Consider the following 25120-nt stretch of genomic DNA (forward strand, 5'->3'; position numbering starts at 1 on the left):
TCTGCCGAAATTGTTGCAACCCCTATTACTAGCCTGTTCAACCTCTTTCGTATCGCCTGAGATTCCCATAGATTGGAAGGCTGAAGCAGTCATCCCCCTCTTCAAAGGGGGAGACACTCTAGACTCAAACTGCTACAGACCTATATCTATTCTACCCTGCCTTTCTAAGGTCTTTGAAAGCAAAGTTAACAAACAGATTATCGACCATTTCGAATCTCACCGTACCTTCTCCGCTGGTTTCAGAGCTGGTCATGGGTGCACCTCAGCCACGCTCAAGGTCCTAAACGATATCATAACCACCATCAATAAGAGACATTACTGTGCAACCGTATTCATCGACCTGGCTAAGGCTTCGACTTTGTCAATCATCACATTCTTATTGGCAGACTCAACAGCCTTGGTTTCTCAAATGATTGCCTCGCTTGGTTCACCAACTACTTCTCCGGTAGAGTTCAGTGTGTCAAATCGGAGGGCCTGTTGTCCGGACCTCTGGCAGTCTCTATGGGGGTGCCACAGGGTCTTCACTATTATTCTACAATGTAGAAAATAGTACAAATAAATAAAAAGCCTTGAATGAGTAGCTGTGTCCAAACTTTTGACTGGTACTGTATGTGTATTTGATGTATTGATGCAGGGTTCACCCCATGCTAAAGTAAAGGTTAAATAATGTAAGTAATAGTAAACTTGAGTTCTGATTTTTTTTTTAATCCTCAAAAGTGGTAGAGAGTCAGATGACCTTTGGAGCAAACTCCAGAGACAACATTCAAGTCATCCATCCCCCACTCATTCAAATATAGGAACTGGTTACTCCAGTCTGACCCCTCTGCCATATCTGGCTCCACCCCCACCCGGTCATCTAGAGGTGTGAAGGTTAGTACCTTTTATGAGAGTGTGTAAACTTACACAAAAGCTATGGTAATAAAAAAATATATGTTCTCTATAGTTACGTACTTGAAAATGTATCAATTGACCAAGTCGGCCACTTGGGTACATTTGGGCAAACTCTAAAGCGACACCCGGGAGACGTCATACATAATACTTATCTCTCTCATTCTTGAATGTATCAGTCTGAAACTTTGCACACACACACACACTGTTTCCATGTTGTGGACAACTTCTAAATTATCACCAGCTTCCTATCTCAATGTTTGGCCTTTCTTTTGCATTTCAAAAGGTGATGCAACAAAAATAAGAAACCAGATCTAATATTTTACCAGATCTCATGTGTTATTCTCCTACATTAATTTCACATCTCCAAACTTCAAAGTGTTTTCTTTCAAATAGTATCAATAATATGCATATCCTTGGATAAGGTCCTGAGCTACAGGCAGTTAGAGTTGGGTGTCATTTTAGGCGGAAATTGAGATGAAGAGTCCAATCCTTATGAGGTTTTTAACTGCATTTCACGGTAAAGTCTACACCTTGTATTCAACCCATGTGACAAATACAATTTGATGGATTTTATTTGAATTTGAGCTGGGAGTCAAGATAGGCACCTGGCCATGAACTCAGAGTTCATCAGTCACCAACTTTACCGGACGATTAGCATCCTCCTTTAGGTTACATATTGATTTATTAACGTTATTCAGAAACAAAGACTTGCCGCAGGACAGGAGTCTGGGAGAACAACCTCTCACAAAAGACTTCACTCAACACATAGCCGGGAGGCAGGAAACGTAGCGAAGAGAAGGACAGGAAAAATAAAGTAAGTCTTCCCCCTCATCCCCGGTTTGTGTCGCTCTTTGTTTGAACCATGCCAGGCTGCAGCCTTTCTCAGCAGAGAGACTACTTAAGGGCCATGAAGAATAATTATTGTAGGAAGTGTAGCCCCCATGTCAGAGGAAGCAGCCCCCTCTGGCCACCTATGCTGACAAGGCCACTGTCCTGCCTGCCTCTCAGGGCCAACTTCCTGTGACAGGATGCAAGTCGAGAACATAGGCTACACACAACAAACCCCTTGTATGATTAGCCTATTGGGCCCTGAGTTTTTATAGGTCAGTGCCCATTGGTCAGAAATCCTGGACCCAACTACAGCCTAAACGTGATTGATGGCAGGCGTTATTCCTCACCCTGTGACCTGAGCAGGATAAACTCCAGAACCACATGTATAAAGTATTTCATAGATGGTGTGTCCCATCATTTACAAGTTATGCTTCAACAAGGCTTCTTCAATGTCCTATTTTCATAAACAACCCAAGGCAGACACCAAGTGGGCTACAATGCATTTAGTGAGAAGGAAAAAAATACAGTTCTCATGAGTGTCACTGAATGAAGGCCATCAAGTCTTTTAAAATGTGTATTATCCAAGCCCATACTGAAATTGACTACAGCCAGTGACAATCTACTCCCAGTGCTTCATTCATAAAATGTAATGGACAGTAAGCCTAATTCAGATTGATTTATATTCCCTATTTAATAACCATTGATATGGTCTTGATTAATATAATTTGACTAACACAGACAAACCATTCCAATAGCTACTATAAAACATGGACTCACAAAACCAATTACTGGAATTGAAAGGCTGCGCAACACTGGATGATTAGAGGTAAAGCAATACATCTACATGATACGTCAGCCTCCCGCACATGTGGACAGACACACACATCATTAAAATAATATCACTCATCCCAGAGCTATCATAATGACATAGTAGTGGCCTACATAGAGTAAACCACCAGACCAATCATACTAAAACACTTAAGGATTTAATCACATGGGCCATCAATCTCTCCCTGGTGTTTTCATCCTGGAGGGACAATGATAAATGGAACACTGAACTTGCCTAAGGCCAATGGCGGTGCTATCAGTCTTCGTCAGTCAGTCACACACACACACACACTTTTGAGAGTCAGAATTCTAGGAAGCCATCTAAATACTTGTATCTTCGATGGCACTGACTGAAGGAAGTAGGAAACCAACATTCTCCAGGAGAGAGAAACTCTGAAGAAAGATCCAGGAATGGGTACAGCATGGTACAAATCAGTAAGAGTTTAAGATGAATGTCTGGCATGAATATAAAAAACACACCCCTGAGCACTCGCCCCCCTGCAGCTCCCCAACTGGCGTGTGCTCAGTGCCTGATAATAACACAGCCTACCGGCTAGATAGAATAATCCTATTGGGACAGGCAACACTACAGAGGAAAAGAGGGCTCCTAACAATAGAGACAACACACAGGCTCAGGCAAGGTAACCCCACCAAAAGGGGATGCGGCTGGGCCCACATAATCTACCATGCTGGGGAGCCATCCGGACCTGGGGGCACAGAGGAAGAGGGAGTAACAGACAAGCCCCTGACTACGATCCCTTTGTTGAGAGAGCCTTCAGTAAACACATGTTCATACACACACACAAACACTCTAGTTGTAGTGCAGCATTCATGCCTTGATCCATTTTAGGGAGCAGACAGACACCTTGAATTCCTTGCTCAGTTTCTGGCACCACACTTCATAGTTGCATAAGCCCAAAATGTTATGTTGTTTTCTGTAAAGCTAAACATCACAGAATGCGCAGTGATATGGGTGTACTGTGGACCATCTCTGATATGCATGATGAGTGGCCTCATATTGGCGTGAACCAAGCAGTTTGGATGAAATAATTTATTGCAATGTCTTATCCTTGCCCCATTGGAAACTATGAGTTTGAGTATGTCAACTTTCCGATTTAGAAAAAAGTGTGATGTTTGAGGGACGTCAAACATGTGCATTTCCCTTTAAAATGTGTTTCTTCTTTCTAACCCTAGATGGCTCTCACCATGTGCACGTATTTGTTCATTTGGGTCATTTAAATTTCCGTCCTCGACTTTAACATTACACCCCCCCCCCCCCCCCAAAACCACCGAAAGTCAACCTTCTCTGACATCGTCGCGCCAGAACTACAGCTGGTGAAGGTTCAGGGTGGCTGCCAACTCGACAAGCACTAGTTACTGACACAACAGAGCAACTAACAGTAGTTATGCTTGATTGAAAGTTTCTGACAAAGCTTCATCTATGGCTAATAAAGTACAATTGGCTAACAAACCAACTGTCCAACTCTTAACCAAAGACTATGAAATAGCTAGCAATCTCATTACTCCGATGTCAACTACCGAATCGTCGTTTGTAGGCATACAAGAAACTGGCTGGGGTTAAGGGTAAGAGTAACCGAGTTGGACCTCCGCCGAGATCCGTTCGCTCACACTGGGTGCTCGCGCTGCGCTGTCTTGATTGAATCACAGACTGACATCGCAATACAACTTGACGCACTTATGTCATTTTCGTACATGTCATTAGGGAATATGTCGGCTCCTTACCTGCCATGAAACCAGTCCTTACAAATGTCGCATTCAATCATAAACCGGCTAACATCATACGACTGCTGGCAGACACAATACAGCGAGGCTGCCGCCATCTTCATAGTGTCCCAAAACAACGCAGGCAGAAAGTTGGGCGGGGACTATGTCCACCACACAAGGAAAAAGCCGAATGCGAAACGATAAATTACGGAAACGTTTCAAAAGACAAAAAAATGACCACTCAGTCTAGAACGTCATATGTTTATGACAATCAATCATCTCCCACTATTAAACCCAAATTACGAATGCAACACCATAATGTCGGATGTATATACACGTGCATGCACTTTATATGTTGTCCTAAACTTTAAGAAATTATTTTGTTTGCTTCATAGTGTAACATGCCAGAGCTATTGGCCCCAGGTGCTCCAAATTGTAAATTAAAGGTAGACTCAGCGATATGACATAGATGCAGGACGTAAACAGCATAATGGGTAAATTTCGGTAACAACTAAGAGCATTTAAACGCGAGGCTCAACTGTTTTGGTCCCCTGGCTACCACTCGTTAACAGGGTGAAGCGAACCCATACACATGTACAGATACTGTGTAAGGGCGAAGCCTTGTATCTCGCGCATGAATGGGCGCGTTCCTATGCCCAGGCGTTGCTGACGCCTGACAGATCTTACCAAGCCTGGATAGGTATTTTACGTATCAGCTAACCACGTAATATGCTAGAGCAACATGTCAGTCGATTACACAGTTTATGATGTGGCACGCAACCATTGGTTGATGCACGCAAAGTCTGAGCAGGGGAACACATCCAATATCTGTGGTGTTGCTTGTAGCAACATCATTTCGCTGAGTATACCTTTAATGGCATGGTAGACCTATTCAGATCTATTCAGTCTTGAGATCACCTCAGCAACGGGATGGTATGGGGGCCATGACAAGATTCACTACATATACAAAAGTATGTGGACACCTATTCAAATGAGTGATTCAGCTATTTCAGCCACACCCATTGCTGACAGGTGTATAAAATCGAGCACACAGCCATGTACTCTCCATAGACAAACATTAGCAGTAGAATGGCCTTACTGAAGAGCTCAGTGACTTTCAACGTGGCACCGTCATAGGATTCCAACAAGTCAGTTCGTCAAATTTCTGCCCTACTAGAGCTGCCGCAGTCAACTGTAAGTGCTGTTATTGTGAAGTGGAAACGTCTAGGAGCAACAATGGCTCAGTCACGAAATCGTTGGCCACACAAGCTCACAGAATGGAACCACAGAGTGCTGAAGCGCGTAGCAAGTCCATTTTTTTTTGTCTGCCCTCAGTTGCAACACTCACTATCAAGTTCCAAACTGCCTCTGGAAGCAGTGTCAGCACAATAACTGTTTGTCGGGAGCTTCATGAAATGGGTTTACATGGCAGAGCAGCCGCACACAAGTCTTAGATCACCATGTGCAATGACAAACATCGGCTGGAGTGGTGTAAAGCTTTCCACCATTGGACTCTAAGTAGTGGAAATGCATTTGCTGGAGTGATGATTCACTCTTCACCATCTGTCAGTCTGACAATACAGTAAAAAAAAAAGTTTTTTAAAATACCTTATAACGTTAACAATAACTAGGCTATATACGGGGGTACAGGTACAGATTCAATGTGCGAGTGCACCAGTTAGTCGATATAATTGAGGTAATATGTACATGTAGGTAGAGTTATTAAAGTGACTATGCATAGAGAATAACATCATTTGCCAGTCTGACGGACAAATCTGGGTTTAGAGGATGCCTGGAGAACACTACCTGGGCAAATGCATAGTGCCAACTGTAAAGTTTGGTGGGGGAGGAATAATAGTTTGGGGCTGTTTTTCATGGTTTGTCGAGATCGGTGTGGAAGAACTTAACTGGCGTACACAGAGCCCTGACCTCTACCCCATCGAACACCGACTGTGAGCCAGGCCTAATCGCCTAACAGCAGTGCCCGACCTCAGTAATGCTCTTGTGGCTGAATGGAAGCATATCCTTGCAGCAATGTTCCAACATCTAGTGGAAAGCCTTCCCAGAAGAGTGGAGGCTGTTATAGGTGAAAAGGGGGAAACAACTCCATATTAATGCCCATGATTTTGGAATGAGATGTTTGACAAGCAAGTGTCCACATACATTTGGTAATGTAGTTTATGTGATGTAATACCAATTTTCAGGGAACTTTTGGCTCAGGAGCACTACTTCTGAACTACTGGCTAAAAAGTACCAGAGAATCTCTTTAATCAAATGTTCTGCCAAATGGCAGCCCCACCACTTGATTTGCTGAGGATGGGGCTAGAGAAATGTAATAGAGGGGTTCAGGGGTGCAATGAATGACCATCCATGGCTTTTCACTTTGAAGTTACAATATACAATGTTTTACATTGTAAAAACACATCTTATTCTAGGTTATGATGAGGGTAAAATAGGACAGCCCATGGGGTTAATTATTTTATTTAAATAACCATTGAGCAACAGCTAATATATTTGCACATACATATATTTTACCTTTATTTAACTAGGCAAGTCAGTTAAGGACAACTTCCTATCTTCAATGACGGCCTAGGAACCGTGGGTTAACTGCCTTGTTCAGGGGCAGAACGACAGACCTTGTCAGTTCGGGATTCAGTCCAACGCTCTAACCACTAGGCTAACTGCCGCCCCAAATTAGGCCACAATATTGCAGATTGCTTTAAAGATATGCCTATGGCAGAATACAACTAATGTACATATAAAGCAGGTCGTTATATTAGCATTCTTTTATTATGTTTTATTTATTTAACCTTTATTTAACTACGCAAGTAATTTAAGAACAAATTCTTACCTACAATGACACCTAGCAAAAGGCCTCCTGCGAGACGGTGTCTGGGTTTAAAAATAAAAATACATGATTAAAAATATAGGACAAAACACACATTACTACAAGCGAGACAACACAACACTACATATAAGGAGATACCTAAGACAACAACATAGCATGGTAGGAGCACAAAAAAACAGGGTACAAACATTATTGGGCACAGACAACAGCACAAGGGGCAAGAAGGTAAAGACAACAATACATCACGCAAAAGCATCCACAACTGTCAGTAAGAGTGTCCATGATTGCGTCTTTGAATGAAGAGATTGAGATGAAACTGTCCAGTGTGAGTGTTTGTTGCAGCTCGTTCCAGTCGCTAGCTGCAGCGAACTGAAAAGATGAGCGACCCAGGAATGTGTTTGCTTTGGGGACCTTTAACAGAATGTGACTGGCAGAACGCGTGTTGCATGTGGAGGATAAGGGCTGCAGTAGATATCTCAGATAGGGGGAGTTAGGTTGCAATATTGGGATGCACAACTATTTGTAAGTGGATTTAGGCTATATTTATAAACCATTAACGGTATCCCACTATACTGTTCTTCAATTTTGGGTAAAGACCACCACCTAGTGTAATTTTGATGAAACAGTTTAGGCTATAGTAATTCTCCGACAGTGACGGGTTTGGGGCGTTGCCTTTATATTACGGGGACCAATCGGAGATCTGGCAGAAACTTTGTAAACAAGTCTTGCACGTTGTGTGAAAAACAATTTATTTTATCATTACAAAAGAGATTTATCGTTGGAAACAACGCAGGACTTGAAGACTTCCCTAAGGTAAGACTAAGGGAAAACTAGGGTATATTTAGTCACAAAACATTTTTCTACAAAATATATATCTTTCTACATCAATCGTAGGCTGATAGTAATAACCTTTGGCTGTTGATGGATTGAGCTCGAGCGCAAGTACAATTTTTGGCAGACATCCGGTGAGAGTTAACAAATTCCGTGAACAGCATACATTACACAATTAATGTCCCCTTTTTCACTATTGTAACACACAAAAAAAACATGTTTTCAGTAGCTTTGGGATACAACATCGGGAGCACAGACTCTCGATGTTGTGTCCCAAAGCTAAATTTTCAGCTGTAATTGTTCTTCAATAACAACCAACCACAAAACTGTCGCGATAATCGCCAGCCCATTGTTGCGCAAATCTGTAGTTCTCCCGCTGCTGGAGCAAAGAGGCTACGCAAGATTCTGCATCTCGCTGCTTTGTTACGACTGTCAAATGTGTGGCTGTACAGTAGGTGTCCGCTACAGCTGTGGCTCACACAAGTCCATTGCTGCTCATCAGCCACGGCGCTTTTTGTAACAATATAAAAGTTACTCTACCATTAATCCAATGCAGCGTTAAATGCTTTTCGAAATTGAGAAAGGTTGTGGGTTTGTTCCAGATGTGTTCAGATTGTGTGAACGAGCCTGCATAGTCCAAATGATGCGCGTGACAATAGTGCTGGTGTAATGCTCCTGAACAAGGCAGTTAACCTACAGCCGTCATTGTAAATAACAATTTGTTCTTAACTTACTTTCTTAAATAAATAAAAAAGATGGACTTGAACATCTGAGTCTTACTTGAATGGAGTCTTGCTTGAATGGAGACTGACTGGACTAATGACTTAGGCTACTTGGATGTGTCTATTTCCCTAATATATTTCTTGATGGAATTAATAGTTAACAAATGGAAGGAACAATAGGGAGGCTATTAGCAGTGCTTCGGTTTTGGTTCGATTATTAAAAAAGAATCATGATTTTCAATTATTTTTTTCAACATTAAATGCACTATGTTGAATGTTGTAATGACAGAATAAAACAATTAATAAAATGCCCATTATGGTAGTGACTGCCCATGACAGCTTATCATTTATTAACTATCAGTTATTCATATTACTTAAAAAAAATATTTCAGTTGATATGTATATTACATTTGTTTTATTTGATTACTTTATTATGCTGTCTGACAAAATCACTATTTTAGTAGTTTTTCAAAGTAAATAAGGCATACTTTTATGACTGCTGAATACCAGCTATCACTCACTTAGATCATGTATTTTCAGGTAGAGATACCTCGCGAAGAAACTGCTATATGTATGTCTCCCCTCCTGATCAAGCATTCTTCTCTCTTACATAGCAGGCTTAAAAGAAACACAGACCGGACAAGTTACCATGCAATAGATTATGGTAATTCTAGTTAATTACCAAGTTTTCTGCGCAAACTATGTAGAACATTTGCAAGTTAGAAACCTCAACTGACAAGTTGAATCAGGCGTGCTAGATGTGGAATACTCAAAACACATGGAACAGCTGGGGGTCCCAGAGGAGAGATTTGTACAACAATTCCACAGTTCAAAGATGTAAAATACCAAAGGAAAACTTGGTGTGACTTTCTACTTCAAGTTATTAGTTCAGAACAGAAAAGCTCTAGTAGGTAATTGTTCTTCCTGTCGTTACTCTGCTACAGACACCAGTGGGGAGGTGGGAAGATGTAGAAGCCATCTTAGGTCTGGGGCTAGAACAAAGGATGTGGGCACAGCCTTCATTGTACAACGTGACGTCTGTAGGCACTGTACATATTCGGTACGCCACATCTAGTGAAGGACGGGGGATTCGGGGGGAGGGCTAAAGCTTCCTGTCAGAAGGGCTCAGGATTGGAACACTTTGTCTTCTGGCAGGGAGGGAGAGGTCTGTGTGTAGGCCTAGTTATTTATAGTTATATAGCAGTGTCTATCTTGCAGGAGACTTATTTTTACTATTTTCTACACTGTAGAATAATAGTGAACAAATAAAAACTATGAAATAACACATATGGAATCCTGTAGTAACCAAAAAAGTGTTAAACAAATCAAAATATATTTTATATTTGAGATTCTTCAAAGTAGCCACCCTTTGCCATAATGACAGCTTTGCACACTCTTGGCAATCTCGCAACCAGCTTCATGAAGAATGCTTTTCCAAAAGTCCTGAAGGAGTTCGCACATACAGTTGAAGTCGGAAGTTTATATGCACTTAGATTGGAGTCATTAAAACTAGTTTTTCAACCACTCCACAAATGTCTTGTTAACAAACTATAGTTTTGGCAAGTCAGTTAGGATATCTACCTTGTGCATGACACAAGTGATTTTTCCAACAGTTGTTTACAGGCAATTGTTTCAAATATAATTCACTCTATCACAATTCCAGTGGGTCAGAAGTTTACATACACTAAGTTGACTGTGCCTTTAAACAGCTTGAAAAATTCCAGAAAATTATGTCATGGCTTTTGAAGCTTCTGATGGGCTAATTGACATCATTTGAGTCAATTGGAGGTGTACCTGTGGAATTATTTCAAGGCCTACCTTCATACTCAGTGCCTCTTTGCTTGACATGATGGGAAAATCTAAAGAAATCAGCCAGTACTTCAGAAAAATAATAGTAGACCTCCACAAGTCTGGCTCATCCTTGGGAACAATTTCCAAACACCTGAAGGTACCACGTTCATCTGTACAAAGAATAGTACGCAAGCATAAACACCACGGGACCACGCAGCTGTTATACCGCTCAGGAAGGAGACGCGTTCTGTCTCCTAGAGATAAACGTACTTTGGTGTGAAAAGTACAAATCAATCCCAGAACAACAGCAGAGGGCCTTGTGAAGATGCTGGAGGAAGCCACTGTTCCAAAACCGACATAAAAAAGCCAGACTACGGTTTGCAACTGCACATGGGGACAAAGATTGTACTTTTTGGAGAAATTTTCCTCTGATGAAACAAATTATGAAACAAAAATAGAACTGTTTGGCTATAATGACCATCGTTATGTTTGGATGAAAAAGGGGGAGGCTTGCAAGCCGAAGAACACCATCCCAACTGTGAAACACGGGGTGGCAGCATCATGTTGTGTGGGTACTTTGCTGCAGGAGGGACTGGTGCACGTCACAAAAACGATGGCTTCATGAGGATGGGAAATTATGTCGATATATTGAAGCAACATCTCAAGACATCAGTCAGGGGGGTTAAAGATTGGTCGCAAATGGGTCTTCCAAATGGACAATGACCCCAAGCGTACTTCCAAAGTTGTGGCAAAATTGCTTACGAACAACACAGTCAAGGTATTGGAGCGGGCATCACAAAGCCCTGACCTCAATCCCATAGAACATTTGTGGGCAGAACTGAGAAAGCGTGTGCGAGCAAGGAGGCCTACAAACCTGACTCTGTTACACCAGCTCTGTCAGGAGGAATGGGACAGAAATCACCCAACTTATTGTGGGAAGCTTGTGGAAGGCTACCCGAAACGTTTGACCCAAGTTAAACAATTTAAAGGCAATGCTACCAAATACTAATTGAGTGTATGTAAACTTCTGATCCACTGGGAATGTGATGAAAGCAATAAAAGCTGAAATAAATAATTCTCTCTACTATTATTCTGACATTTCACATCCTAAAAATAAATTGGTGATCCTAACTGACTTAAGACAGGGAATTTTTACTAGGATTAAATGTCAGGAATTGTGAAAAACTGAGTTTAAATATATTTGGCTAACATTTAACATTTACATTTAAGTCATTTAGCAGACACTCTTATCCAGAGCGACTTACAAATTGGTGCATTCACCTTATGACATCCAGTGGAACAGTAGTGCATCTAAATCTTTTAAGGGGGGTGAGAGGGATTACTTTATCCTATCCTAGGTATTCCTTAAAGAGGTGGGGTTTCAGGTGTCTCCGGAAGGTGGTGATTGACTCCGCTGTCCTGGCTAAGGTACACTTCCGACTTCAACTGTATATCTGAGTACTTGTTGGCTGCTTTTCCTTCACTCTGCAGTCCAACTCATCCCAAACCATCTCAATTTGGTCAAGGTCGGGTGATTGTGGAGGCCAAGTCATCTGATCGACTACATCACTATGCTTCTTGGTCAATTATCCCTGAAACAGCCTGGAGGTGTGTTGGGTCATTGTCCTGTTGAAAAACAGATGATCGTCCCACTAAGCGCAAACCATATGGGATGGCGTATCGCTGCAGAATGCTGTGGTAGCCATGCTGGTTAAGTGTGCCTTGAATTCTAAATAAATCACTGACAGTGTCACCAGCAAAGCACCATCACACCGCTTCCTCCATGCTTCACGGTAGGAACCTCACATGCAGAGATAATCCGTTCACCTTCTCTGCATCTCACAAAGACACGGCGGTTGGAACTAAAAACTCAAATTTGTACCCATCAGACCAAAGGACAGATCTAAAGTCCATTGTTCATGTTTCCTGGCCCAAGCAAGTCTCTTCTTCTTATTGGTGTCCTTAAGTAATGGTTTCTTTGCAGCAATTCAACCATGAAGGCCTGATTCACGCAGTCTCCTCTGAACAGTTAATGTTGTTATGTGTCTGTTTCTTTAACTCTGTGAAGCATTTATTTGGGCTGCGTTTCTGAGGCTGGTAACTCTAACAAAGTTATCCTCTGCAGCAGAGGTAACTCTGGGTCTTCCATTCCTGTGGTGGTCCTCGTGAGAGCCAGTTTCATCATAGCGCTTGACGGTTTTGTGACTGCACTTGAAGAAACATTCATAGTTTTTAAAATGTTCCGCATTGACTGACCATGTCTGAAAATAATGATGGACTGTCATTTCTCTTATTTGAGCTGTGGACTTGGTATTTTACCATAATATGGACTTGGTATTTTACCAAATAGGACCATCTTCTGTATATCACCCCTACCATGTCACAACAGAACTGATTGTCTCAAACACATTAAGAAGGAAATAAATTCTACAAATTAACTTTTAACCAGGCACACCTGTTAATTGAAATATATTCCAGGTGACAACCTCATGAAGCTGTTTGAGAGAATGCTAAGAGTGTGCAAAGCTGTCATCAAGGCAAATGTGGCTACTTGTAAGAATCTCTAATATAAAATATATTTGAATTTGTTTAACACTTTTTTGGTAACTACGTGATTCCATATGTATGATTTCATAGTTATGATTAAATACCCTTGAATAAGTAGTTTTAAGTACTTTTGACTGGTACTTTTGACTGGTGTCCCCTGTAGAATTACAGTTGAGGTTGGGAGTTTACATACACCTTAGCCAAATATATTTAAACTCAGTTTTTTACAATTCCTGACATTTAATCCTAGTAAAAAGTCCCTGTCTTAGGTCAGTTAGGATCACCACTTTATTTTTAGAATGTGAAATGTCAGAATAATAGTAGAGAGAATGATTTGTTTCAGCTTTTATTTATTTCATCACATTCCCAGTGGATCAGAAGTTTACATACACTCAATTAGTATTTGGTAGCATTGCCTTTAAATTGTTTAACTTGGGTCAAACTTTTCAGGTAGCCTTCCACAAGCTTCCCACAATAAGTTGGGTGAATTTTCACCCATTCCTCCTGACAGAGCTGGTGTCACTAAGTCAGGTTTGTAGGCCTCCTTGCTCGCACACGCATTTTCAGTTCTGCCCACAAATTTTCTATGGGATTGAGGTCAGGGCTTTGTGATGGCCACTCCAATACCTTGACTTTGTTGTCCTTTAGCTATTTTGCCACAACTTTGGACATTGTTCTTCTGGAAGACCCAATTTTGATCAAGCTTTAACTTCCCGACTGATGTCTTGAGATGTTGCTTCATTATATCCACATAATTTTCCTCCCTCATGATGCCGTCTATTTTATGAAGTGCACCAGTCCCTCCTGCAGCAAAACACCCCCACAACATGATGCTGCCACACCCGTGCTTCACGGTTGGGATAGGTGTTCTTCGGCTTGCAAGCCTCCCCCTTTTTCCTCCAAAAATACTGATGGTCATTATGGCCAAACAGTTCTATTTTTGTATCATCAGACCAGAGGACAGTTCTCCAAAAAGTACAATCTTTGTCCCCATGTGCAGTTGCAAACCGTAGTCTGGCTTTCTTATGGCGGTTTTGGAGCAGTGGCTTCTTCCTTGCTGAGCGTCCTTTCAGATATAGGACTCATTTCACTGTGGATATAGATACTTTTGTACCCATTTCCTCCAGCATCTTCACAAGGTCCTTTGCTGTTGTTCTGGGATTGATTTGCACTTTTCACACCAAAGAACGTTCATCTCTAGGAGACAGAACGCGTCTCCGTCCTGAGCAGTATGCCGGCTGCGTGTTGCCATGGTGTTTATACTTGCTTACTATTGTTTGTACAGTTGAATGTGGTACCTTCGGACATTTGGAAATTGCTCCCAAGGATGAGCTAGACTTGTGGAGGTCTACAATGTTTTTTCTGAGGTCTTGGCTGATTTCTTTTGATTTTCCCATGATGTCAAGCAATGAGGCACTGAGTTTGAATGTAGGCCTTGAAAAACATCAACAAGTACACCTCCCATTGACTCAAATGATGTCAATTAGCCTATCCAAAGCTTCTAAAGCCATGACATCATTTTCTGGAATTTTCCAAGCTGTTTAAAGGCACAGTCAAATTAGTGTATGCAAACTTCTGACCCACTGGAATTGTGATACAGTGAAATAATCTGTCTGTAAACAATTGTTGGAAAAATTACTTGTGTCATGCATAAAGTAGATGTCCTAATCGACTTGCCAAAACTATAGTTTGTTAACAAGAAATTTGTGAAATTGTTGAAAAACAAGTTTTAATGACTCCAACCTAAGTGTTTGTAAACTTCCGACTTCAACTATATATTAGAGCCAGAATACAGTGAGAGGTGTGTCTGAGATTCTAGTATATACAGTAGATGATATCAAATTTGAATGGACGCGAACACATATTTTGCAGATGTATTCGAAGATGCAGTGATATACTTATGTTTCTAGCAGTGCGGTATTCTGAGGACCAGCGGGGGCTGGGGACATGACGTGTCCCTACCTGACCCTTTTCACAACTGTCTTGGTGTGTTTGGACAATAATAGTTTGTTGGTGATGTGGACACCAAGGAAGTTGAAGCTCTCAACCTGCTCCACTACAGCCCCGTCGATGAGAATACACTAACAATACAAAACCATACCCACAAATCCCCAAAATAATAAAAAATCATCTGAACAAGCAATGTCAGTCTGGAATATATATACACTACCGTTCAAAAGTTTGAGGTCACTTAGAAATGTCCTTGTTTTTGAAAGAAAAGCACATTTTATTTGTCCATTAAAATAACATCAAATTGATCAGAAATACAGTGTAGACATTGTTAATGTTGTAAATGACTACTGTAGCTGGAAACTGCATATTTTCTATGGAATATCTACATAGGCGTACAGAGGCCCATTATCAGCAACCATCACTCCTGTGTTCCAATGGCACGTTGTGTTAGCTAATCCAAGTTTATCATTTCAAAAAGGTTAATTGATCATTAGAAAATCATTTTGCAATTATGTTAGCACAGCTGAAAACTGTTGTGATTGAAGAAGCAATAAAACTGGTCTTCTTTAGACTAGTTGAGTATCTGGAGCATCAGCATTTGTTGGTTCGATTACCGGCTCAAAATGGCCAGAAACAAATAACCTTCTTCTGAAATTCGTCAGTCTATTCTTGTTCTGAGAAATGAAGGCTATTGCCAAGAAACTGAAGATCTCATACAACGCTATGTGGAGAATATATTTTTCTATTTTACAATCACCAAAATAATTTCCCTTAGAATGCCTTTGTTATACTTGTTCAGCAGCTCGAACCCAAAAATGATCATTCACAGGAATGTTTTTTCTTTGTGTGAAATCACAACTTTGCAGTGTGATGCAAACAGAAATGGCATTATCTGGAACCTTTTTTCTTTTTTTCAAGAAGGAAATGACACATTTTTTCACTTTCATAAGTCAATGTTGGGCAATTCCATGGTAACAGAATGATGCTGAGACTCAGATCTTCCATTTAAAATGTTTGTCAAACAAAAACCAATGATTGCAAAACCAAAGACTACTTTTAACAATTTAAAACTTTTCAAAAACAAATTTACTTGAAGAACAGTGCAGATTCAAAGTTTGGTAACAGAGTGACGGTTTGTGCTGTCATTCTGTTACCAAACTTTGCATCTACACAGTTCTTCAAGTAAATGTGTATACATTTTGAAGTGAATAATCTGAGTCTCGTCTGTTATTGTGTAATTGCCCTTCAGATATCAAACTGCTTTAGTAGAAACAGATTGACGTCACCATTTCCTGTCGTATCTCAAATCCCAACATAGAGATATCACCGCAGTGACACAGAAATAAGTATTCAAACATTAAAGGGTCTTTTATTTTTTTTATACACATGTTGTACTTGTGACAGCTTCAAGTTATAATTTGTAACATAAAGCCTATGGTAAAATACTAATATTTTCATTTGTTCAGAGCAATACGCCAGAAAGCTTTTTGACAGGGTACAGTAGGTTGTGAAGTGATCAGTAAATGTTTTTTTGTGTGTGTGTGGCAGTCATCGCAGCTGCTTTAAGGAGTGGCTCATAGTTTTTTTTTCTCTTTCTTGTAAATGCTACTGATGCGTATGTGGTAGTGCTGAGAATTCCCCTATATATATTTGCAAACCTTTCTAAACCTGTTTTTGCTTTGTCATTATGGGGTATTGTGTGTAGATGAGGGGAAAAAATCATTTTAATCCAATCTGATTCACGCAGTCTCCTCTGAAGCATTTATTGTGTGTAGATGAGGGGAAAAAATCATTTTAATCCAATCTGATTCACGCAGTCTACTCTGAAGCATTTATTTGGGCTGCAATTTCTGAGGCTGGTAACTCTATTGAACTTATCCTCTGCAGTAGTGGTAACTCTGGGTCTTCCTTTCCTGTGGCGGTCCAAATAAGAAAAACCTTGGTGTAGGTGTGTCCAAACTTGACCGGTACTGTGTGTATGTGTATGTGTGTGTGTGTGTGTGTGTGTGTGCACGCACAAGTGTGCCTGTGCATATTGCTGCAGCTCCATCCAGGCTGTACGTGTGCTGTAGGTGGCTGGGGAACAGATGCTCTTTGGTCTGAATGTGTTTCTTGTGCTCGGCGGTGTGGAGGTGACTGGGTATCAGGACACACTCCTCCTGCTGCTCGCTACATAGCGCAGACATTTTCCATTCTGTCAGAGCGAGCACACTGGCTTCTTCCAAACTCAGCGCCACTTCATTGAATGACTTCAGATGTTTAGATGTGTCTACTTGAACTCAGAAGCATTTATTTGGGCTGCAATTTCTGAGGCTGGTAACTCAATTGAACTTATCCTCTGCAGTAGTGGTAACTCTGGGTCTTCCTTTCCTGTGGCGGTCCATAAGAAAAACACTGGAGTAGGTGTGTCCAAACTTGACTGTGTGTGTGTGTGTGCGCGCGCATGTATATATACATACGACTTCAACTCTCGTATATATATTCTACCAATATATATATATATATCTCTCAGTTGAAGTCGGAAGTTTATATGCACTTAGGTTGGAGTCATTAAAACTAGTTTTTCAACCACTCAGCAAATTTCTTGTTAACAAACTATAGTTTTAGCAAGTTGGTTAGGACATCTACTGTGTGCATGACACAAGTGATTTTTCCAACAATTATTTACAGACAGATTATTTCACTTTTAACTCACTGCATCACAATTCCAGTGGGTCAGAAGTTTACATACACTAAGTTGACTGTGCCTTTAAACAGCTTGGAAAATTCCAGAAAATGATGTCATGGCTTTAGAAGCTTCTGATAGTCTAATTGACATCATTTGAGTCAATTGGAGGTGTGCCTGTGGATGTATTTCAAAGCCTACCTTCAAATTCAGTGCCTCTTTGCTTGACATCATGAGAAAATCTAAAGAAATCAGCCAAGACCTCAGAAAAAACAATTGTACACCTCCACAAGTCTGATTCATCCGTGGGAACAATTTCCAAACACCTGAAGGTACCATGTTCATCTGTACAAAGAATAGTACGCAAGTATAAACACAATGGGACCACGCAGCCGTCATACCGCTCAGGAAGGAGACGCAGTCTGTCTTCTAGAGATGAACGTTCTTTGGTGTGAAAAGTGCAAATCAATCCCAGAACAACAGCAAAGGACCTTGTGAAGATGCTGGAGGAAACAGGTACAAACGTATCTATATTCACAGTGAAATGAGTCCTATGTCGACATAACCCGAAAGGCCGCTGAGCAAGGAAGAAGCCACTGCTCCAAAACCGCCATAAGAAAGCCAGACTACGGTTTGCAACTGCATATGGGGACAAAGATCGTACTTTTTGGAGATCTGTACTCTGGTCTGATGAAACAAAATAGAACTGTTTGGCAATAATAACCAGTATGTTTGGAGGAAAAATGTTTGCAAGCCGAAGAACACCATCCCAACCATGAAGCTCGGGGGTGGCAGCATCATGTTGTGGGGGTGTTTTGCTGCAGGAGGGACTGGTGCACTTCACAAAATAGAGGGCATCATGAGGGAGGAAAATTATGTGGATAAATTCAAACAACATCTCAAGACATTAGTCAGGAAGTTAATGCTTGATTGCAAATGGGTCTTCCAAATGGACAATGACCCCGATTATACTTACAAAGTTGTAGAAAAATAGCTTAACGACAACAAAGTCAAGGTATTGGAGTGGCCATCACAAAGCCCTGACCTCAATCCCATAGAAAATTTGTGGGCAGAACTGAAAAAGCGTGTGTGAGCAAGGGGGCCTACAAACCCGACTCAGTTATACCAGCTCTGTCAGGAGGAATGGGCCAAAATTCACCCAACTTATTGTGGGAAGCTTGTGGAAGGCTACCCGAAATATTTGACCGAAGGTAAACATTTTAAAGGCAATGTTATCTAATACTAATTGAGTGTATGTAAACTTCTGACCCACTGGGAATGTGATGAAAGAAATACAAGCTGAAATAAATCATTCTCTGTACTATTATTCTGACATTTCACATTCTAAAAATAAAGTTGTGATCCTAACTGACCTAAGACAGGGTATCTTTACTTGGATTAAATGTCAGGAATTGTGAAAAACTGAGTTTAAATGTATTTGGCTAAGGTGTATGTAAACTTCCCGACTTCACTGTATGTATGTATGTACAGTGGGGCAAAAAAGTAGTTAGTCAGCCACTAATTGTGCAAGTTCTCCCACTTAAAAAGATGAGAGAGACCTGTAATTTTCATCATAGGCACACTTCAACTATGACAGACAAAATGAGAAGAAAAAAAATCCAGAAAATCACATTGTAGGATTTTTAATGAATTTATTTGCAAATTATGGTGGAAAATAAGTATTTGGTCACCTACAAACAAGCAAGATTTCTGGCTCTCACAGACCTGTAACTTCTTCTTTAAGAGGCTCCTCTGTCCTCCACTCGTTACCTGTATTAATGGCACCTGCTTGAACTTGTTATCAGTATAAAAGACACCTGTCCACAACCTCAAACAGTCACACTCCAAACTCCACTATGGCCAAGACCAAAGAGCTGTCAGAGGACACCAGAAACAAAATTGTAGACCTGCACCAGGCTGGGAAGACTAAATCTGCAATAGGTAAGCAGCTTGGATTGAAGAAATCAACTGTGGGAGCAATTGTTAGGAAATGAAAGACATACAAGACCACTGATAATCTCCCTCGATCTGGGGCTCCACGCAAGATCTCACCCCGTGGGGTCAAAATGATCACAAGAACAGTGAGCCAAAATCCTAGTGAATGACCTGCAGAGAGCTGGGACCAAAGTAACAAAGCCTACCATCAGTAACACACTACGCCGCCAGGGACTCAAATCCTGCAGTGCCAGACGTGTCCCCCTGCTTAAGCCAGTACATGTCCAGGCCCGTCTGAAGTTTGCTAGAGAGCATTTGGATGATCCAGAAGAAGATTGGGAGAATGTCATATGGTCAGTAAAAACTCAACTAGTCGTGTTTGGAGGACAAAGAATGCTGAGTTGCATCCAAAGAACACCATACCTACTGTGAAGCATTGGGGTGGAAACATCATGCTTTGGGGCTGTTTTTCTGCAACGGGACCAGGACGACTGATTCGTGTAAAGGAAAGAATGAATGGGGCCATGTATCGTGAGATTTTGAGTGAAAACCTCCTTCCGTCAGCAAGGGCATTGAAGATGAAACGTGGCTGGGTCTTTCAGCATGACAATGATCCCAAACACACCGCCCGGGCAACGAAGGAGTGGCTTCGTAAGAAGCATTTCAAGGTCCTGGAGTGGCCTAGCCAGTCTCCAGATCTCAACCCCATAGAAAATCTTTGGAGGGAGTTGAAAGTCCGTGTTGCCCAGCAACAGCCCCAAAACATCACTGCTCTAGAGGAGATCTGCATGGAGGAATGGGCCAAAATACCAGCAACAGTGTGTGAAAACCCTGTGAAGACTTACAGAAAACGTTTGACCTCTGTCATTGCCAACAAAGGGTATATAATAAAGTATTGAGATAAGTATTTGGTCAATAACAAAAGTTTATTTTCCACCATAATTTGCAAATAAATTAATAAAAAATCCTACAATGTGATTTTCTGGATTTTTTTTTCTTCTCATTTTGTCTGTCATAGTTGAAGTGTACCTATGATGAAAATTACAGGCCTCTCTCATATTTTTAAGTGGGAGAACTTCCACAACTGGTGGCTGACTAAATACTTTTTTGCCTGTCTGTATGTATGTGGTGTAAGCCCAGCCAATTCCCCTAACCTCTTGTCATGTCATTTTTCAGATGGTTGTGGTTTACTCAGAGATAGTCTTTGGTGATTCTATCAAAACTCAGAACCATCCTGTGCTGATTTTTTTGTAAACTTGTAACAGTAGTCTTGTTTATTTTGTTTCCTTAGCTGATATTTTGACCAATGCCTTCAACTGTCTATTTAGCATTTCTCTTGTGTGTTGAAGCAGTGCTAAAACATAGCCCATATGGGATTTAATTCAAGATGAATTATTCATGGGACTTGCGAAGCAAACGTTTGTCAAACGTCCCATTCTAAATAGTATTATTATTATTTGTAACGCTACTCCTCCAACATTTAAGCTAGAAAAGTCATAAATGGTCTGGAATAATGTGCTCGAATACTACTTTTTCATCTTTTTTACTTTTTAAAATATTAAACTTTGTCATTTTTTTAAATCCATCTTCATTCACTTTCATGGCATTTCCTCAAGATTATAAATGCCCCATTGTGATAGCATCACTTCCGACATTCCATTCACTGCAAATGCAACAATGTAACTTTTGACATAAATCAGCTTCTCTGCTATTCAAATCTTTCATTTGAACAAAAATATCTCATTCTGATACAAAATTACAGATGTTTTAATAACTGCATCAACATTTTCTGTAACTTTATTTATAAACAATGGACATTTGTACCACTTCCCCAGCAAGTTAGACAGAACCTTAGAGCGTATGAAACCTTCCTCTATTTCTCTGCTTTTCAAAAAAAAAATTGGAACAGATATCTTCTACCAATAAAAGTTTACAGCTGTTTCTCAGAATTTAGATTTACAAAAAGTTAGCTAAGTGTCTCATCATTGAGCAGCCCAAATGGAGCCGTTGTTATGGATACTCACAGATGACAAGGTACAAATCTGTCATTCTGCCCCTGAACAAGGCAGTTAACGCACTGTTCCTAGGCCGTCATTGAAAATAAGAATTTGTTTTTAACTGTCTTGCCTAGTTAAAAAAGGTAAAATATTGTATATATTTTTTAAATGCAGAGGAGCACATGTGGCAGTGTAGGCAAACATGATGATGAGGATTAAGAGTGACCACAACCACTGACCACAACCACATAACTCTACACAACTGCTGAACCACACAACTAATGACCACAACTTCTGACCACAACTACTGAACTACCCAACTAATGACCTCAACTACAAAACTACTGACCACTACTACTAACCACACAACTACTGATCACAGTTACTGAACCACAAACCTTCTGACCACAACCACACAACTACTGACAAAAACTAATGTCCACAACCACAAAACTACTTGCCACAGGACGACGACACCGATCCCGTAGAGGTTAATTGCTTAATTAACTTAGGAACCACACCTGTGTGGAAGCACCTGCTTTCAATACACTTTGTATCCCTCATTTACTCAAGTGTTTCCATTATTTTGGCAGTTACATGTATATCTTTATGTAAGGTAATTAATGGTGTTTAATGTCCATGTGAAAGTGATTATTATTGGTAATGCATGTTACACAGCAGACAGTGTCATTGTATGTTTGCACTTCTCTTTCCTCAGCTGTTTGTTAGCCTTCTTGAAAGGATAGGACATCACTTAAACTGTATTCAGTTCTCTTTCAAACATGCATACTCATTACCACTGGGTGGCAGCAAAGTTCTACCAATACACAACATAATGCAGTCTAAATAAATTGATGGCTGTGAAAAGATATGAACCTCAAGCATGTTTACTTAACACTGAGTAAAGTATAATCTCTTTATCTATTACCAACCACACTATGTAATTTCACCCCTTTGCAACTTTATCAACGATTATTGGGGACTTTGATGGGCACTGATGCAACAATTTATGTGACTTTAATATCAATTCTACCCTCTTTCTACATTGTATTTTCAAATTCTGAAGTGTGGCGAGCACCATTTGACCCTTAATAAGTAATGATTGTGAGTCAGTCATTTGCCACTGCTTCTTTATTTTCTCCCATGCGACATATTGAAATAATTTGCGAAAACTATACTGTGAGAAGAACTGTGCTCTTGTTGTTGTGTTATTCTTCATTATTTGCTCTTAATCCTTCTGTGTGACTCCAGGTAGGGAGTTTGGTTAGTTCTCTGCCCGCTTGTCTTCCTGGCCGAAACAACCCCAGAGTGTGGAGCTCAGGTCTGTAAACTCGGTGATGTACACATTCCCTGTGAAAAAAAATCCCAGCAAAATAATGCATGGCTCAGGGCTTGAAATTAGTCCACAATGTCTACATAAACAGACGCTGGAGCTGGCTGGAGCTTGTCTGGGCTGAACCAGCTCATTGAAAGGGCTTCTCCGCCAGCCTGGAAAAAGAGGGCAAGGAACTCTGATTATTTCTCCTCCATAATCCCACACCCTGGCCCTCTGTGTGTGTCTCCCTCTCTCTCGCTCTGTGTGTGTGTGCTCTCTGTTAACCCTCACTGAGATACCCCTCACCTTCCTGCATTGAGGGGTCCAGAAACCTTCCTGTGGATAAGTTGCCTTGCCTTTTTGCCTTGACACAGGAAGATGAATAGCATAATTAGTGAAGGAATTTGGGCCCAACCTAGGTTAATTAGAACAAATAAATTGACTCGATTGGGGAAAGGTCACGGCACAGGACAGCTGTCACATGGAGCCTTCAAAAACTCACACAACATGACGGCTGCTAGAGGGGAACACCTCTCTCTGTCCAACATTTTTGTGTCTCTCTCGTTTTTCTCTCTTCACCCCTTCTCTCAACACTTGGGCTGTGACGCTGAGCTGTGTAGTGCATTAGGAGAGGCTGCATCTCTTCTTAACGCCAATGTTTCCATTCTGGTGTGTGTGTGTGTGTGTGTTTATGTTCAGAGAGTGCCTGCTCAGTGTGAGATGCCAGGTAGCGGGGGGAGGAGGAGGGGTGTGGGAACCACAGGGCAGACTGGGAACCTGTGGAAAGTGATGGATTCCTGACCCAGGAGAGCTCTATCTCTCACTGCTGCCCCCGGCCTGTCTGCGGCCTGGCTGCCTTGACCGCCTTGCACCGCAACACTCCTCATTTCACTTTTACAGTACCTTTTCCAAACAAGCAGTAAATTATGACACCACAGTTGCTTTTCTGCATTGAAAAATAAAATGTAAATGCCCTTGATGTCGACTTTGCAATAGAAGGTTACCATTGTATAACTAGGATTTGTTGAAGTAGCTTAGTCTTAGCCCCCCCCCCAATCCATGATATATGGCCGAGAGTAGAGGTTGACCAATTAATCGAATGGCCGATTAATTAGGGCCGAGTTTTCATAACATTCGGAAATCGGTATTTTCGGATGCCGATTTTGCCCCCCAATTTTTTTTATATATATTTTTTACACCTTTCTTTAAGTATTGCTGTTACATTGCACAACCTTCAATGTTATGTCAAAATTAGCGGGCTGCGCGCTAATAGCGTTTCAAACGTCACTCACTCTGAGACTTGGAGTAGTTGTTCCCCTTGCTCTGCATGGTATATGAAATACAAATGGTATAGAGAGAAATGGTCGTATAAATACTATATTAACTACAACCTAAAACTTCTTACCTGGGAATATTGAAGACTCATGTTAAAAGGAACCACCAGCTTTCATATATTCTCATGTTCTGAGCAAGGATCTTAAACGTTAACTTTCTTACATGGCACATATTGCACTTTTACTTTCTTCTCCAACACTTTGTTTTTGCATTATTTAAACCAAATTGAACATGTTTTATTTATTTGAGTATTATATTAAGTTAAAATAAGTGTTCATTCAGTATTGTTGTAATTGTCATTATTACAAATACATTTTTTTTTAAAATTGGCTGATTAATCAGTATCGGCTTTTTTTGTCCTCCAATAATCGGTTTCGGCGTTGAAAAATCATAATCGGTCGACCTCCAGCCGAGAGAGGGTTAAAAGTATGCCCTCGCAGAATAAGAATGACTAAATTTCTTAAAATTTTGCAATGGGACTCAGTTTCAGGTGTGTAAGGCTCATAGATCCATCATCACCAAGTGTACACTGCTTACATCAGCATGCTAATACACTTACATGTATGGGCTGAGCTGGTTAATAATGGGCATTAATGTAATTTGTGATCCAGACTGGAATTAATACACTGATAATCTGAGTAATGCACTAATATAAAATATTTATGTAGTCTTTTATTTAAGGGAAAACAATGTGGTTGCAGATGTATATGAATTGGCTATAGAAACACGTATAGAGCAGCTGATGCTGACTTACCCGTGTGGCCCATTCTGTACCTACAGCATGTTTTCTGCAGACCTCTTTTTAATGACCTAATCGTCTAAATGAGCTGAGTAAATGGTGCAATTAATCGGCAAGATTCTCAACACAGCCATTGCCTGCTGCACAACATACCAACCTTCTGTAAA

General features: G+C 40.8%; 2 protein-coding genes across 2 annotated transcripts in view; one reads left to right on the forward strand and one right to left on the reverse strand.

The window, feature by feature from the left end:
* LOC115134043 (lysine-specific demethylase 7B-like) overlaps positions 1 to 4412 on the reverse strand; it is a 57840-nt gene extending 53428 nt beyond the window's left edge. Inside the window, exon 1 of the mRNA XM_029667606.2 lies at positions 4294 to 4412. Within this exon, the coding sequence (XP_029523466.2) occupies positions 4294 to 4397 (104 nt within the window). The 5' untranslated portion in view covers positions 4398 to 4412. The remainder of the gene's footprint in view (positions 1 to 4293) is intronic.
* A 3431-nt stretch (positions 4413 to 7843) lies between these two features.
* Positions 7844 to 25120, forward strand: part of LOC115134045 (G1/S-specific cyclin-D2-like) — a 275810-nt gene continuing 258533 nt past the window's right edge. Inside the window, exon 1 of the mRNA XM_029667611.2 lies at positions 7844 to 7936. The gene's annotated coding sequence lies outside the window, so the exon portion shown is untranslated. The remainder of the gene's footprint in view (positions 7937 to 25120) is intronic.

Source organism: Oncorhynchus nerka, linkage group LG9a, assembly GCF_034236695.1.
Source record: "Oncorhynchus nerka isolate Pitt River linkage group LG9a, Oner_Uvic_2.0, whole genome shotgun sequence".
NCBI classification, from domain to species: domain Eukaryota; kingdom Metazoa; phylum Chordata; class Actinopteri; order Salmoniformes; family Salmonidae; genus Oncorhynchus; species Oncorhynchus nerka.